Raw genomic sequence first — 18205 nt, 5'->3', positions numbered from 1 at the left:
ACAAGCACAGCACGCGCGCCAGCAAACGCCATCACAGACGAAATCCAGGACTGGCTTTAACAGGGTCTTTGATAAAATATGATAAAATGCATGGGATAACGTCACCAAGGAATATAGTACTAGTATAGTAGTAGTAGTATAGTAGGAATACTACTCTCTTACGAGAGAACGTCACTCACAGAACAAACGTCAAGAAATATGAACGAATGTTGTTTGATTAAAATTCTAAAAATTCGGCATAGTATTCTCCTTGCGAGTTAAATTTAGTTTTATCCACTTAAAGTACATATATGTAATTAAAATAGCTTTTGTGAAATGTCGTTGGCTATCCGCAAACCGTGTCTTGACATTTTCTCTGCAGGAAAATGGATCTTACGAAGAGGTTAGTTTACTTTTTGAAACCCCCCAATTTTTTAAATATTGAATTGAACTTTTTACTGTACTTACTTTATTTTCAGATTGTCGTCTTTTATCTACACTTCCTGAAAAGGTAGAGGTAGTTGAAGAAGAAAAGGAAAAGAGACCTGCGAGTCGTAAGCAAAGGTTTAATAATCCTATTCTTGAATATAGACATTTGTACCCCGAGTTTCTTCCGGATCCTAATCCGAAATGGCGAAACAGCTTACGTGAAAAGATGGAAAGGGCAGATATGCTCAAAAGAAGAAGTCAAATTGATATACCAGAATTTTATGTAGGTAGGTTTGTATGAAACAAGTTTACTTTTATTATTTAACTTAATTAACATTGTTGGTGCTTTATATGGCCAGTTGTAGTACAGTTGCAACTTGATGGCTTGTGGTACATGTGCAATTTAGAGAGGTGGGGTCTCATGAAGACATTAGCGCCCTCCACACGTAGAGTTCGGACCCACGCATCTGGGACTGCGTTCCAATCCGCGGATAGATCCGTGCGGATCAAACTGTTGTACTAATTAAGACTTAAAAATTGTCCACGGTTTGGTACGCGGGTGAATCTTACATATTTAGGCAAACGATCTGAACTGTGCGTGTAAAACGATTTTCAAGAGTTCTGACTGCAGTTTGGACTGGCGCGTGGAACGTTATAAGTCTTAAAAGATTTTTCGTGAGTTGTTTTTTAGTAGTACGACAAATGGATACTCGTTTGGTCATCACGTTAGCTGGATTTGTTGTTAGTTTAAACAACCGAAAAAAATGGCGGATGTGGGTAAAGGAATACAGACAAAATTTTACAAAACCCACTGTTTTGCAAAAATCCACAAGATCGTCGTAAGCCTTGTTTTTAACCCCCGACCCAAAAAGAGGGGTGTTATAAGTTTGACGTGTGTATCTGTGTGTCTGTGTATCAGTGTGTCTGTGTATCTGTGTATCTGTGTATCTGTCTGTGGCATCGTAGCGCCTAAACTAATGAACCGATTTTAATTTAGTTTTTTTTTGTTTGAAAGGTGGCTTGATCGAGAGTGTTCTTAGCTATAATCTAAAAAAATTGGTTCAGCCGTTTAAGAGTTATCAGCTCTTTTCTAGTTTTCTTGTAGAAAAGAAGGTTAGATAACCGTTAGGTTCTTAATATTATGTCAATAGACAAATGTCAAGCTGTCAAGATTGACGTTGCCTAAATACATAATTATTTATTTGAAAATGATGTTTTGGAAAACTCAAATACTTTGGATCGTCGGGGGTGTTATAAATTTTTAATTTACACTTGTTCAAGTTTCTGTTAGAGTAATCTTTACTTTTGATTTTCCATAAACACGGATGTTCACGGAACTTTCGTATGAACTCTTTTACGGCCTCGACGCTCCATACCGCCATTTTTAATTTTGCCTCCACACGTGGATGCACACACCAAACTGTTATACATGCGCTCGCGTCGACGTGCCAGATCGGACTGTCAGGCCCGCGTATCCACATGTACGTTTCGGAGCGAGGTATGGAACGGCGCGTGCTGTTTCCCGCGTTCCGAACTCTACGTGTGGAGAGCGCTAATGTCAACAGTTTGAGATAGACAATAACAATTATTATGATGCTCATAAATTTACCTTGGACTGCTACCATAATCAAGTTCTCACAAACTCAGCTAGCTCGGCTCCTACTGCTAATTTCATTTTACAAATGGATAACAATAATAAACAGAATACATAATATTATAATGCCTTGGGGTCCAAAGCCTTAAAAATATGATCTCGAACTTATTGATTTAGTTACACTACATTGAACTAACTAATGCCAGCAACTTCATATGGATTCAAGTTTTTAAAAATGCCACAAGAACTCTAATTTTCCAGGCCAAAAAGTACCCTAATAACTCTCCAGATCTTTTTTAACTATATTTATGCAAAAAATCCTGTTGATCTGTTGCTCTGTTTTAGCATGATTGAAGGACAAATAAACTCGTTTTTGCTTTGTAGTGTAGTTGTGTAGCGATGTTTAAAATACTGTTTCCAGGCTCAATATTGGCAGTGACTATATCAGATCCACATGCTCAGGGCAAAACAAACAGATTTGTTGGCATCTGTATTGAGCGCAAGGGATGTGGTCTCAGAGCAGAGTTCATATTAAGGAATGTTATTGATCATCAAGGAGTTGAGGTTAGTATAAGTACAATCTGGTCAAGTGCATGTCAGACTCACACACAAAGGGTTCCATATCATTGTATAAAAAATAATACATGTGATGTAACCACAAATCCATTATTTTTGGATTTTCCCATTAAATTGTGCTGTAAGACATTGCTACCTGCCAAATTTCATAATTCTAGCTTGACAGGAAGTATTCTTAGGTTTGATTCCCTTGACATACACAATTTACAGATAGACAACGAAAATATTATCTTGTAAGAGTTCTTTTTTTCTCTGGAGATATCTAACCCTAAAAATGTGAGTGATCAAGTGAAAATAATTGATGTAGAGTAAATGGAGTTAAAAGTTTGGAGTTGTGTACTTAATGTGTACAAAACCTAGCTTATATGCACAAAAAAAACTCTGAAACTGCTCTAATGTAACAATTAAAACTAACAACCTTTTCAAAGCACATCCTTACATTATTTCAGGTCAGATATGAGCTGTATGATCCTACAATACAATCAATACAAGTGCTCAGGCTAGAGAAGAGACTCGATGACAAACTGTACTACTTGCGTGATGCTCTACCAGAGTACTGCACCTTCCCTCAGGACATGGATCCAGAAATATTGCCAGAAGGCACCCCTGTACCTATCAATCCTGTTCAGGTAAAAACATTACTATTTAACCTCACACATAAAGGCTAACTGCAATACTGTACAGTACTAACATTTTTATGAGTCGCATTGGCAAAATTCATTTGCGCAGAAAAGCGAAACCTAACGCAGACTATAACCAAATGCACACCAAAGAAATACAGACCTTATGGTTTAAAAGTCAAAAGTACGGTAAACGCTTAGATTAAGGACTAAAATCCATCTAAAATCATACTTTTGACATGACAGTTGACACAAAGCAAAAATGGCGATTGAGCTCTCAAATGTACGCACTATATTTTTGCTATAACTAGCTGATGCACCCGACTTCGTTCGCGTGGATATAGGTTTTTAAAAATCCCGTGGGAACTCTTTGATTTTCCGGGATAAAAAGTAGCTTATGTGTTAGTCAGTAATACAATCTACCTCCATTCTAAATTTCAGCCAAATCAGTCCAGAAGTACTTGCGTGAAAGAGTAACAAACATACACACATACATACACACAAACTTTCGAATTTTTAATATTAGTGTAATGTTTTAATACTCCTAAGTTACTTTATACTATTAGCATTTAACAGAAATTATAAAAAAATTACAGGTAAAGTTGAAACCAAGGCCCTGGCTTGAAAGATGGGAGAGACAAGAGTTGAAAGGCGTCTCTAACATTGAAGAGCACTTGAAGGAAAAGGACAGAGTGAGGAGAGAATTAAGAAAAACACCATGGGAGAAATATGATTTAATGAAACAGTACAGGTAACCCTATCTCTTCTTGTCTTATAATAATCTAAAAAAGTAATAATAGTACTATAAAAGAACATTACAGCTTATTAGTTTCTAAAAAAAAAGGTTTTTATGTATTTTTCTACCTTTAAAGCAAAAATTATTTTTAATGTTATAGGAAAACTATACCTGCTGAAGATCAAACAGAAATATGGAGTGAAGTGTATAGCCAACTGCAACAGATGCGCGTTTCCCGCAAGAAGTTAACAAGAAAACGTCCGTTTGCTGCGCCTAAGCCGCAACTTGGCTAATAACGACCTATAGTTTAGGTAGACTTGTTTATGTTAAATAAATTAGATGTAATTTAAAAAACTGGTTTTATTCTAAGATTCAGTACAACCTTATCTTGCATTAATTACGAGTATAATAATTTAGATGATGCAGCGGCTTCGCCCGCGTCGATCTAGGTTTTTTAGGGTATCTCTAGAGAAAAAAGGACACTTATAGGATTACTTCGTTGTCCAGCTGTCGTGTAGCTGTCAAGACCCATCAAGGGAATCAAAACCTATAGGGTATTTCCCGTTGGCCTAGTCGTAGGGTAGGGATAGGGACATATGGACATAATAAGCTAGGAACTTGGACGAACTATATTTTTTTTTGCTTTTGTAGAGACAGTTAAGTCTATGTAATGTAACTCGAAATATTGCCAATAGATGGCACAAGATGCCAATGTTTGTCACAGATAATTAAATAAGCGTTCTCTCTCTCTCTCTCTTCTGACTTTACAAAGATTAGCCAATGTCAAGTTTGTAGTTATTTGTAACAAGTTAGTTAAAATATACAATTATGGACCCCGTCTGTGCCGGCGCTCGCCGAAATACGCACGGCACCCCCCTACAGCGCTTTCCAGTCAGTTTTAACAAAAAAACACTCCAAAAAGGCAGAGCACGCCTGCCAGCTAACACCAACACAGACAAAGTCCTAAATAAGCGTTAGACATTGACAGCTTACGAAACGAGATCTTTATACAACACGATAATCTTCAGAACCCATCTAAATCTAAAAATAATGTGCAAACTGATATTTATAAAAAATAGAACTGAAAGGTTTTACTGAAACTAATTCATCTAAACTTAATTTTTTTCGTCTTTAGAAATATTTGTCTCAAGGAATTTATTTTAGTTAATTTCTTAAAAAATGGTTTATTCGTCATGTCGTGACTCGTATGTCGTACGATATAAGATAGCTTAAAAAGTGCAATCGAAGTGCGATACCTACGGGCGGTCCGCAGATAATTTGATTTCTTTCATAGAAATTGAATGCCTAATAAAGTATTGTAATCAGTAATACAAAACCATAAGATATGAGACAATTAATTAACTCGGTTAAGTTGTGTTAAGTTAATGTGCGATAAAAAGTTTTGAATGTGAGCTCCGTGTTGGAATTTTCGCGTTGCAGTATACACCTGTCGCCGGTGAGTACCTACTAACTTGTTTATTGCATTTACCTGACATTAACGAACAAGAAAAACATATTCGTTTTTATAAAAACCCTACAGGTGCTACTATCCATTCATAATATGCAAGTTTGACAAAGTTTACAACTTCACAATACAACTTGGAAGTTTTAAGTTAGCATGCAACAAATTGCAATTGCTTTGGTTGAACCTTGATTTATCGATTTGCGTGTATGCAATTAGCTGCAGTACTTGGTTTTTTGTTTATTATCATCTCTTTGTTTGTTCAATGTCTTTGGTATGAGGAAATATAGATTTTGAATGGATATCCACTATGAAGCCGTTATAGCTTAGTGATAAATACATCCGCCTCTTATTCAGGTAGGGGGTTCAATCCTTCAACCTTTACTTTTCGGAGCTATGTGCGTTTTAAGACATTAAATATCACTCGCTTTACTGCTAAACAAAAACATTGTGAGGAAACCTGCAGCCTGAAAGTTCTCCATAATGTTCTCTAAGGTGTGTGAAGTCTGCCAATCTGCACTTGGCCAACGTGGTGGACTCTTCGGAATGTAAGTTTCCTTACAATGTTATGATACTTACTTAAATAATTAAAATTCACATAACTCTGTAAAGTTAGAATCCCAGACCACGCAACTAAGAGACAGAAATCTTAACCACTATTATCACTGTTACATAGATATAGAATTCAGGTGGATCAAAATGAAGATATGTAGTTCTTAGATAATTACAGTTAAACCACTTCCAGTGACTGTGCTTAAAAAACTTTATTGTGACTACTTAATAGGCATTACAAAACATGAATAAGTAATGTCACAATATTTTTTCCTGTCCAGTTAAATAAGGTTCAGTTCACCTCGCCACAATTAGGTAGAGTTGCTTACTTAATTTGTTCTTAAAATAATGTCTATTGTGTTTTATTTATAGGTTGAAAACTGTCAGCGTCAAAATACCATCCTCTCCGAGTCATACCACCTGCTCTACCATGAAGCCATTTCCTGCTAATATCCTACCATGTGCCTTGTGAAATTATCCAACATATTCTATTCCTTATCCCCCCAGAGATAGTTTGAAGATGTATGTATTGTTAAATAACACAATATAAAGTTTAATAAAAATGAGTACTTACCTAATATTATACATGGAAGATGTAATGCAGGAAGATCAAGTTTAAAATGAGTTAACTGCTATAAGTAAACATAGATAACAATCAACTGGAACATCAGGATTAATGGAGCCTTTATGGGTGCAGTAATGATATTCTCCCACCATGAGAGACAACATGAACTATCCTCAACAAAAAGTATAGCAACCCTTACTTATGGGTCATGGAACTAACTGTCTCTCTGATGTGAATATACAACTATAAGTCACCTCTAACCAGCCCTTACAAAGACACTGCTGGCCTTTATTTCCTTTGCGATTAAACTGACAGTTGCTCAGCTTTGCAGTGATGAAAAGCTGGCATTGGTTTGTAGTCTCCTTAAAGCCTGAAGGAGACTACTGGCTTTAATTCATTGCAAAGACACTGCTAGCCTTTATTTACTTTAGTCTCCTTAAAGCCTGAAGGAGACTGTTGGCTTTAATTCATTGCAAAGACACTGCAAGCCTTTATTTACTTTGTGATTAAACGGAGAGTTGCTCAGCTTTGCAGTGATGATTAAGCTGGCATTGGTTTGTCGTCTCTTCCAGTCTTTAGGAAATCTGATACTAGGCTGCTGGCTTTAATTCATTGCAAAGACCTTATGGCCTTTATTTCCTTTGCGATTAAACTGACAGTTGCTCAGCTTTGCAGTGATGTTAAAGCTGGCACTGGTTTGTAGTTTCTTTCAGTAGTGATATTACAGGTGCATATATCTGCGGAATGTAGATTTTACACCAAAAACACTTAACCGAAGTTGTACCTTAGCAGGTAGTAACAATTACACCACTGAGGCTGAGGTAAAATATGGTCAGTGCCATAAAACATACTTAACGGCCAAACCACAAATGAAACTTTTAAACAATAGCTACACTGACGGTTGATGCAGTTTCAAAGTCACTAATCACCAATAGGTACGAAAATTATGACCATGTATTATGCGATTTGGCTTTGGTTTGATATTTTTTTAACAACTGTCCAAGTACCTTGGTACGTTTCTTCTGTAAAAAAGTTTATTGAACCTTGAAAAAACCGGCCAAATGCGAGTCAGACTCGCGCACCGAGGGTTCCGTACTCGGGTAATACGATAAATCAAAAACTGATGCATAAAAATAAATAAAAATCTGTTTTAGAATTTACAGGTAAAGCCCTTTCATATGATATCCCACATGATATAGTTATCTTACTTTGAAAATTGAAACACATTTAAATTTTTTTTAATGATGTAACCACAAATGCGTGCTTTTCGGATTTATTCCTTTACTTGTGCTATAAGTCCTACTTACCTGCCAAATTTCATGATTCTAGATCAACGGTAAGCACCCTATAGGTTTTCTTGACAGACACTACGGACGGACGGACGGACAGACGGACAGACAGTCAGACAGACAGACAACGAAGTGATCTATAAGGGTTTCGTTTTTGCTTTTAAGTTACGGAACCCTAAAAACTCATAGAGGACGCTGTCTTATGTGCTTAACTTATCTACACGTGGTTTATCTAGCTTACGAAACCGGATGACAACCAAACGAGCGCACTGGGTGTGAAAACATCACCTATAGAGTTGCCCAAGTTTAGACACGGGACACCGTCCACACTTTACAATAGGTATTTTTAACCAACGAATAAAAAAAACAAATTTTTCTTTCGTCGCGGCTTTATAGAGTTAAATATGTGTTGTTTAAACTTTGTTTTTAACCCCCGACTCAAAAAGAGGGGTGTTATTGATACTTAGGTAGGTAGTTACGTATTGAATATTAAATTGAAGTAATACACGTTTTCGCATTTTACAAAAGTTAACCAGTGCAATTTGAATTTGATGATTGCATTGCAGTGCCTTCTGACAGACATTAGACACTCTTACCTGTACCTGTAAAATAAATCTATTTGCTCTAGAAGATAGCCATCAGTAGGCTGACATCATCAACCCATTGCCGGCCCACTACTGAGAACAGGTCTCCGCTCAGAACGAGAAGCGTGCAGCCTATAATCCGCCATGCTAGCCAAGTGCGGATCGGCAGACTTCACACACCTTCGAGAACATTTTGGAGAACTCTCAGGCATGCAAGTTTCCTCTCGAAGTTTTCCTTTACCATTAAAGCGATTTATGAAGCAGTTCAAGCTGCGACTGCAATATAGCGAACTGTTATCTTCTTTTCATTATCAGACTCGAAACACATTTCTCGAACACATTTGTCCGAACGTCGCATCAAGTAACAAGGGAAAATTAAGAATTTATAACACCCCCCGACAAGTGAAGGTTACAGTAACTAGAAAAGAGCTGATAACTATGAAACGGCTGAACCGATTTTCTTGGATTATAGCTAAGAACACTCTCGATCAAGCCACCTTTCAAACAAAAAAAAAACTAAATTAAAATCGGTTCATTCGTTTAGGAGCCACGATGCCACAGACAGATACACAGATACACACGTCAAACTTATAACACCCCTCTTTTTGGGTCGGGGGTTAAAAATATAAAGTCGCATCAATCACCGTCTATTTGTCTCGCATCGAGCACTTGTGCATCAAGCCAACATTGTAAACTGTGAACATGCCTGGCTCAAGCAAAACTCTACGGGATCTCTACTCTCTCTCTTGATATCAAGCTACTTGACCGTCTCTGAAGGGCATTACTCAGACAGGTTACATTTAACACGTCGATTAATTTCCTTCGTCTTCGCCAAGCTAATTTTGGAAGGCGTTTATTGCTCAGTCTCTCATTGGCGCCATCCCTGTTTATGAGCTTCTATGAAAAGAGTTATGTCAAGTCATAAACAGCGCTAAACTTTTACGTTTCCACTACTTCCTATATGCAGGTTACGAAATGCGACTTGCGAGTGTCTATTACAAGAATACGGTGCTACTGCTTGTAAATTCGGGAAGACTCACACGCGAAAGGTTCCGTACAATCGTTCAAGATGATATATTTACTTTGCATTATGTAGCCTTTTCATTCTGAGAGCAGATTCGTGATGAAATTAGTAAGTACCATCCAACCTTGTCGTTTACCTTTTTTGAGTCACATAATTTTAGTTACAAAACGAGTCGGCACAGAGCGACTTTGTGGATTGTCGAGAACTACGAGAGAAACGATTATCCTTGTGGGGATGCGTGGCGTAGTGCAGGGATCCCTTATGTGTATGCGTGGCGTAGTGTGCGATCCCTTATGGCGATGCGCAGTGGAGTGTAGCGATCCCTTATGTGGATGTGTGGCGTAGTGTAGCGATCCCTTATGTGAATGCGTGGCGTAGTGTAGCGATCCCTTATGTGGATGCGTGGCGTGGTGTAGCGATCCCTTATGTGGATGCGTGGCGTAGTGTAGCGATCCCTTATGTGGATGCGTGGCGTAGTGTAGCGATCCCTTATGTGGGATCCCTTATGCTCATTAGTGGGCCAGCGATGGGTTGATCATGATGATAATTATTATCTGCATAGATTAATCCAGTAAGCGATATGGTTTATCATACAACTGGTAAAGCATGGCTGGTTTTAATCCAGCATTAGATAGGTAGTACACATAATGTAGCCTTGCCAAAATATCTGTTATCTTATCTCTACTAAAACAATGTTATCTCCGCTGTATAAACGGATGCCTTGGTTGGAGATAAATTTCACATAGAAAGTGGAGTAGGTAGAATAGCTGTTAGGTAGGTAGTAGGTAATCATAAAAAATATAATAGACTAGATGATCCCCGTGACTTCGTCCGCATAGATTTAGGTTAAGTATATCTCTCTGAGAACTTTTTAGAACCTGTTAAAAACCTGGGGTTTATAAATCGGTTGAACGGATGGGTCTTTAAGATTTTCCGCGATGAAAAATAGCTTACATCCAGTCTCTAGGAGACAAGCCTTATCAGTTCTGTCTTTTGTTGAACGAATGGGCCCTTTAAAATCCAGCGGAAACTTTTATTTTCCGGGATGAAAAGCCTAGGTCCATCTCCGAGATGCAAGAGGTGCAAATCAGTTAAGTGGATGGACCGTGAAAAGACAGCAGACGGACAGACATAATTTAGCATTTTGTCATTTTAAGTAGTATGGATTAATAAAGTATCTAGTAGTAGAAGAGCTTGGAAAAATCTTTTCTTTATCTGTGCTTATAACGTGCCCAATTATGTACAAACTATAATTTTGTTACTGAGAATATCTTGGAGGATATCGACCGAAAATTAATTCGAAAAAAACAGTGCTTAAAAATATACTTAAATTCTTAAAACATTAGCAAAACTCTTCTCAAGTATTTATTATTGAAACTATTATCTTAAAAATATCATAAAAAAGTTGCTGTTTCCGCCCGGGATCGAACCGGGGACCTTGTGCGTGTGAAGCACACGTGATAACCGCTACACTACGGAAACTAATATCTGGCTGGTTAAAATACAGTGCATAATATTCTACACTAGATGATGCCCGCGACTTCGTCCGCGAGAATTTAGGTTTTTTAAAAATTCCGTGGGAAATCTTTGATTTTCCGGCTACTGTCCTTCCCTGGGATAGCAAATTTCGTCAAAATCGGTTAAACAGATAGACAGACACACTTTCGCATTTATTAGAGAGAGCCTCCCTGTTAGTGTCGATGGGGAAACGGATGCAAAACGTATAGCTAACATATTCAAGGAGCATTTTAGAGTCCAATCACCATTAACTCGGAATCAGTATGCGCAGAGGGTTGATTTGCCTGCGTCGGGCTCTTCTCTATCATTTAGCGCTAAAGAGGTAGAGAGTATTATAAAGAGCTTGGCGAGGGGAAAGGCTCCGGGACATGATGAACTGAGTGTAGAGCACCTGTTGAATGCGGGTTCTCATGTTTACCGGATCCTTGCTATGTTTTATACGTTTTGCATCCGACACTCGTACCTTCCTGCAGACCTAATGGAGAGTGTAGTTGTGCCTGTAGTTAAAAATAAAACGGGTGATATTGCCGATAAAGGTAACTACAGGCCAATTACATTAGCCACAGTATTGGGAAAGGTGTTTGATGGTCTGCTTGACCGCCAGCTCAGTGGATATATAAAATTAAATGATGCACAGTTCGGCTTTAGAAGAAATGTATCCACGGAAAGTGCTATACTGGCGCTCAAGCAGACTGTTAAATACTATACTGACAGGAAGACACCTGTCTATGCCGCTTTTCTCGATCTTTCTAAGGCATTTGACCTTGTTTGTTACGAACAGCTGTGGACAAAGCTGAGGGACCTTAATGTGCCACCAGAATTGGTTAATATATTAAGGTTTTGGTATAGCTCACAAACGAACAGGGTCAAATGGGCTGGTGCTTTTTCGGATCCATATCACCTTGAATGCGGAGTTCGACAGGGTGGACTAACATCTCCCTCCCTGTTTAACGTCTACATTGATCAGCTGATTGATGGACTCCGCCGAACCGGAATTGGCTGCTCTATTGATGGCACTATGGTTAATAACTTGAGTTATGCAGACGATATGGTTCTGCTGAGTCCATCAATTAGCGCACTGAGAAAGTTACTCAAGATGTGCGAGTCGTATGCTGAGTCACATGGACTCATGTATAATGTAAAAAAGAGTGAGCTATTAGTTTTTAAGAGCAAAGGTAACTCGCCGGATGATATCCCTCCTGTGACTCTTAACGGAGTTCCTCTTAAAAGAGTCACAGAGTTTAAATATCTAGGGCATAAAAAATAACTCTCTTTAAGGCATATTGCCAAACTTTCTACACGTGCAGCCTGTGGGTGTCATATACGCAGAGGACCTACAATGACCTGCGCGTCCAATATAATAATGGATTCAGGGTGCTGATGGGGCTGCCGAGATTCTGCAGTGCGTCACTGATGTTTGCTGAGGCTCGTACCGACGATTTTTATGCAATTATGAGAAAAAGAGCAGCATCGGTGATGAGCAGAGTCCGTGGTAGCTCCAACGGCATTTTGAAGACTTTGTCTGAAAAACTAGATAATCCATTTATGAGACACTGGATTGGTTTGCACATGCACTCTTAGTGTCTCATGGATGGGTATCTAGACAAATAAATTTATATTATAATAAATAAACTAACCTAGTTACTAACATAGTCTTAAGCAATTGTTTGTATTACTTACTAACAAAATGGATGTAATATCTGGAATAAAGATTATTATTATTATTATTTATAATATTAATACAGGTTAAGGCATCATATCGACTCATCGCTGGCCCACTACTGAGAACGGGTCAGAATGAGAAGGATTAGGCCCTACACTGACAAGTGCGGGTTGGCAGACATGCCCGGGATAGAGCCTCCGACCCACTGAATAGGAGGTTACGGTGAAGTTACGATTTTTCCGAAATAGCATTGTCAATCGTCCACCACTGGTTGCCCCTGGGCTAAAGGCGCCTATCAAGCTGGCAGAATTGCCACGCTGAATGGCGATGGACACCGCCAGTGGAACAACAGGTACTTTTCCTAATGTATTTAATATTTTCCCCAGCGTCGCCGGCATCCCACGTCGTCCGGCCGAGAGGCATGGGGCATTTTCGTATATCTACATACGTAGTAATTAGTTATCTTATCCAATCCTCCACTGCCTGTATGCGTCTATTGCTGAATATAGACTTTTTCAACAGCGCGCCACCAAACACGGTCCTGCGCTTTTCTCATCCATCCGCTTCTCGCCACCTTCTTCAGGTCTAGCGGGATAGAGGTCGTCCTACACAGCGCTTACCGGTAAGTAGGTGGTACGTGGTCTCCATTCCAGAACACGTCTGTCCCGTCGGCCGTCGATTCTGTTATAGACATGACCTGCCTATTGCCACTAAGCTTGCTAATCCATTGAAATCTCGCTTTGTTAATCGCTTTTGTTCTTCTGTGTGTTTCCTCATTCCAGATTTCTTCCCTGAGAGTGCCTACCCAACTTAGCTCGCTCCATAGTGCGGTGTAATAAGTTAGTCTTGTTTTAATTAGAAACATGCATTCGATTATGTTCTCATTGTTAGTTTAGTTTGTGATCTAAATAGAGATCCAAGTCATCGTAGTTCGGAGTAGCACGTATTCGATCTTCCTACATTGCATACGAGACGTGATAAATTGGATGCAGTACCACGACAGTTATGTTGTAATGCCCAAACAACCGTTAATCATTAATTGCTGGTTAATCACTAGTTGAATGCTATAACCATTCAATATGTATAGAGTATAAAAGACTGTATAGAATAACGCATCAGGTATCCATATTTATCCATACTTAGTAATATTATAAATGCGAAAGTGTGTCTGTCGGTCTGCTAGCTTTTCACAGCTCATCTGTTTAACCGATTTTGACGTTTGGTACAGAAATAGCAAGCGCCTTGCATCGCGGTGAAAGACATAGAATACTTTTGGTCCCGGAAAATCAATAAGTTCGCGTGGGATTTTTCAAAAACCTACACTTACAAAAACATTTAACGGACAGACATAGACTACTTTTATCTCGGAAAATAAAAGAGTTACCACAGTTTTTCAAATAAGAATTAAACTTCGTTTGTATGGGGCCTTTATGGGGCGCGATACTTCAAGATAAAACTGATAGTCATTGTTGCAATCACCAAAACAATGAGCTAAAGCAAGTAATTATGATGAAGAATGTTTAATCAATATTATAATATTGATTCACTGCGAGGGTAATTGAAGTAGGTAAGAGCACGCTATATCTTAGATACGCCTTTGGGCTTTGTAATGTTTTTAGTTCAATGCCTAAGGGCACATAAAGACAGTTCTGCGCCTGATCTCTCTCCGGTAGTATCGAATTGCCGCCCCATCGATTATGAGAGTGAGGGAATAGAGTTTGCCCACACTTCATGTTTATAATAATACCTCCTGCTTAGTTGTTCAGTCTCTGTTGACGCTAAAGACCAAAATTCATTCAACATTATTACTTCATTGCTTCTTGAATCCAAAATATAAACAATTTTCACTTAAGTTCATTATGCTCCCTTGCGTCCCAATAAGGGACTGCACCCACTGGCGGCACGGCAGGGCAGGGAATCCCTCAGCATCATTACTAAATGCAAGCGCATACTGACAGAAATTATGCCGTGACGTCTAGAGGCAAGCCGCGACGTCCCTAGGGCCTAGGCACGCCAAGACGTATCCGTCGTCGTTGTAGTGTAGACGCGAAGCGCAGTTGCAGCCTTGCACCCCATCATTTTCCGGCATTCCGAAGGCTGCCGAAGCATTCCAAGGGATGCCGAGGCATTTCGAAGGCTGCCGACACGGCATGCTGAAGCATGCAGCTTTGCTTTTACACCTACGATGATCATCATTGAAATTTCAATTTTATTCTCATACTGTTCTCATATTTCTATTCATCGCATGAAAATACCTTGTCGTGCCGTGCCGCCAGTGGGTGCAGGCCTTTATAATCCCCTATCAATTTGATTGCATGTTTATTCGTTATAAATGATTGTGACGTAGGGTTGTAATCACCAAATTGGGGAACCATGGGGGGAGCATACCCCTAGCAGAGTTCTGAGCCCGATTGTTCAGTTAAGTTATTACTTAATGGACTTTCTTTTTATTCAAACTTCCCACCGCGAAGTTAAAAGGAGTTATGACGATAAAGCGTAGGTACTAAAAATGTTATACGCTTTGGTTATACGTGCGTGTCCTCTGTCGTCCTATTTCTAAAAAGCTGTTAGACGCCAAACTATCGTCATAAACACGGGAATTTAGAAAAAGTGCTGTTTCTAAAAAGTTTTCTACGTAGGTAATATTACTGAAAACTTGGTCCTACGTACGATTTTTTGTGAAGATACAACGGGAATAAATCAGTGCCTCGAGCCAAAAACATCATTCTTAATGATTTATACTTACTAGTATTTCGCAGTTGAAACTTTTGAATGTTTACCTCCTGAAAAGTACCTATTATTGGAGGCGCTGAAATAGCCCTCCATGATACACTACACAAGCCTATCTACTTTGCTAATCCAAATGAAACAAAATACGGTCCTACTTCCTACGGATTAAAACAAAGCTAACAGGGCTCTCTCCGTCACTCGTTTCATACAATCGTAGTTCCAATTTCATTTGAATATTAAGCAACCAAAGTCCATGAAATTTTGCAGACATATTCTAGAAACTAATATCTATGTCTGTGCCCTGTGGTTTTCCAGATTTCTGTTAAAATATTCGGTTTTAAAGTTACGCGGTCTTAAAAAATTTCATACAAATCTTTGAGCCCCTGTAATTTTAAAACTACATATTTTTAGAAAAATCTAAAACACCACAGACACAGATATTAGTTTCTAGAATATGTCTGCAAAATTTCATGGACTTTGGTTGCTTAATATTCAAATGAAATTGGAACTACGATTGTATGAAACGAGTGACCGAGAAAGCCCTGTTAAGCTTGTTGTAACGTCCGAGCAATCCAAGCGGAATTAAGTTCAGTCTTGATGGTTCATTTTGATGCAAGAACCGTAAATTAATCTGTAAGTTTCCTTAGCATTTTTACAAACCATCTTTCGTCTCCCACTAAAAATTATTCACTGTTTCTTAGCACAGTAACTTTATTATGATTGCATAAAATGTAAATCGTTTGTTGTACGCTTACATAATCTTTTCTTTTTGATGGACTTTCAAAGTTTAAACTGTAATTTCTACGTTTGTTTTAGGAATTTTATAGTCGTGCTTTAGTCATTTTGGGCAACAGTTAAGGATTTGTATTGTTATTGAATGTACTTGTAGCTTTAATGAGGTACAAGTTACCTTTTGTGGAGGTAACTGTGTATGTGTCTTTGTCAAAGTTTCTAATATACTTTTTTTTAAATTTACAGACTAGTGCTTGGCTGCATTTAGACCTGCTAGCAAGTGATGATGCAGCCTAAGATGGAGCGCGCTTGCCTAGAAGTTGCCTATTCACTCTTGAGCGTTCCATATCCTAGCGGTTCGGATTAGAAACGAGGAAGCAAATCGCTTCGTACGTGTCCGAGGAATTTCAACTAAGTACGGATGCTTACCTAAATTTTTATGCAATGAAATGTAAAGTCCTTTGTACTTTTTTTTCTGTCGTTAATGAAATCATACGATATACTTAGACGTGCTGAAATAACGTGCTAATTTTTTTTGAAGAAAGGTATATTTTTGAAATGTGACCGAATTAAAAGGAAATCTGTTTAATAATAATGTTCAAAAATCAAGACTTTTTTCTGTTGAAAATAAAAACATTAGGAACATTATGAATAAACGTTCCTACATTAAAGAAATTTATCATTAATCAAATAGATTTGAAAAAAGGTTAAAATATAAGGAGCAGTATAAGGATGATAAAGAAAAGATAAGAGAATATTAAGTTGGCATAAATAGTAGATTGTATCATAAGGGAGCAAAATAATATTTTTACGGCGAGGGCGCTTTTATGAATCCAGAGCGAAGTGAGGGATTGTAGAGTAGAATCACCACCTTTGGTTTGGGTGCACTTAAAGGCGAACCAAGTCGTCCTTTTCGATAGATGGGATGAAAAAAAAATTATTGATTAATGCCACGTAGGTAGCGTAGGTACCTATAGTAAAAGGGGATCCTAGAAGATGTGTGAGAGCATAAACCACTCTGCAAAGCAATTCGATAGTTCCGACGAAACACGGGAATTTCCTTTTACTCGAATCTAACACGAACAAGAGTTAAATGATGCTGTTTCCTTGATGCAATTTAACTATAGGAGTAGATATATTATGCGACGCGATGTTTCATTTTGATGTCATCACAATCTGACAATCTCACGTTTTTCCGCCTTTCTATACAATTCCTTTAAAGGGACGCCCGTGTAATTCTATGCGAATCGCGGTTATCAGTATGTAGATTCAAAGCCGCTTCGGTTACTACATCGGTTTACTTGTTTCTTGTTGAATAACATCATGAATACATTATATTTGTTTTAATTTTGTAGAATGTCACTTTTTTTTTTAAAAGTACCTACAATTCCATTTAAATAGGTACTCAACTATGCCCGCGACTTAGTCTGCGAAAATTTTCTGATTTCTAGAGCCTCAATAGCTCAACCGGTAAAGGAGTGGACTGGAAACCAAAAGGTCGACGGTTCAAACCCCGCCCGTTGCACTATTGTCATACCTACTCCTAGCACAAGCCTGACGCTTAGTTGGAGAGGAAAGGGGAATATTAGTCATTTAACATGGCTTATATTCTTTTTTTTTAAAAACTCGTCAGATGTATATTTTTCTGGGGTTAAATTGCGGTACAAAATCGCTGTCAGCGCAAAATTATTTCAGTTTGCTAGCAATGAGAATTGATATACAGGCACAGTTGGCTTTTATAATATTAGATAGATTTTTAGATCATCAATACCTAAAATATGATCAACTGTCAGTGAGAAAATTCAGCGCGAAAAATTCTAATTTAGAAAAACTAAAAGCTTTCCAAACATCTAGTTTAACATCATAGGCAATTGGTGGGTTAAGGGGTTTTTAAGTTTCAGCTATGTACTGGAGTTACAATGTTTCAATTAAAGTGCCCACGCACTCGAACTGAACTGCAACTGAACTGCGCGTCGCGGCAGCGCCCCGCACGAATTTCTCTGCGTGGGGGCACCTTTAGGCTCACTGATTTAAGTGTGCCGTATGTTGTCGTATTTTAAAAATTATTATTTTTACCCGCGATTTCGTCCGCGGTATGTATGTCTGTTTCTTCTGGATAAAGTAGCTTTCTAATGCTGAAAAACTTAGGTAT

The 18205-nt window shown here is 38.4% G+C and overlaps 2 protein-coding genes and 1 non-coding gene across 4 annotated transcripts in view; 2 read left to right on the top strand and 1 right to left on the bottom strand.

The window, feature by feature from the left end:
- Positions 1–204: 204 nt before the first annotated feature.
- Positions 205–4304, top strand: LOC123876802 (39S ribosomal protein L19, mitochondrial). Its single transcript, XM_045923163.1, has 6 exons — positions 205–382; positions 459–695; positions 2424–2566; positions 3028–3207; positions 3795–3949; positions 4095–4304. The coding sequence occupies exons 1-6, from the start codon at positions 316–318 to the stop codon at positions 4225–4227; spliced, it is 915 nt and encodes a 304-aa protein (XP_045779119.1). The 5' UTR covers positions 205–315; the 3' UTR covers positions 4228–4304.
- An 868-nt stretch (positions 4305–5172) lies between these two features.
- LOC123876796 overlaps positions 5173–18205 on the top strand; it is a 354107-nt gene continuing 341074 nt past the window's right edge. For both annotated transcript variants that reach the window (XM_045923148.1, XM_045923147.1), the window contains exon 1: positions 5173–5390. The gene's annotated coding sequence lies outside the window, so the exon portion shown is untranslated. The remainder of the gene's footprint in view (positions 5391–18205) is intronic.
- On the bottom strand, positions 10820–10892 carry Trnav-cac. The gene has a single exon. It is a non-coding gene; the product is annotated as a tRNA-Val (tRNA).

This window comes from Maniola jurtina, chromosome 22 (assembly GCF_905333055.1).
Source record: "Maniola jurtina chromosome 22, ilManJurt1.1, whole genome shotgun sequence".
Lineage (NCBI taxonomy): Eukaryota > Metazoa > Arthropoda > Insecta > Lepidoptera > Nymphalidae > Maniola > Maniola jurtina.
Note: the sequence above shows the minus strand (reverse complement) of the source record. Positions and strands in the feature narration are given on the sequence as shown.

Excerpts from the sequence above, each read along its gene's own strand:
- LOC123876802 (XM_045923163.1), top strand. The coding sequence starts at position 316 with ATGTCGTTGGCTATCCGCAAACCGTGTCTTGACATTTTCTCTGCAGGA. Across the intron at positions 2,567-3,027 it reads TTGATCATCAAGGAGTTGAG|GTCAGATATGAGCTGTATGA; the intron begins GTTAGTATAAGT and ends ACATTATTTCAG. Across the intron at positions 3,950-4,094 it reads GATTTAATGAAACAGTACAG|GAAAACTATACCTGCTGAAG; the intron begins GTAACCCTATCT and ends TTAATGTTATAG.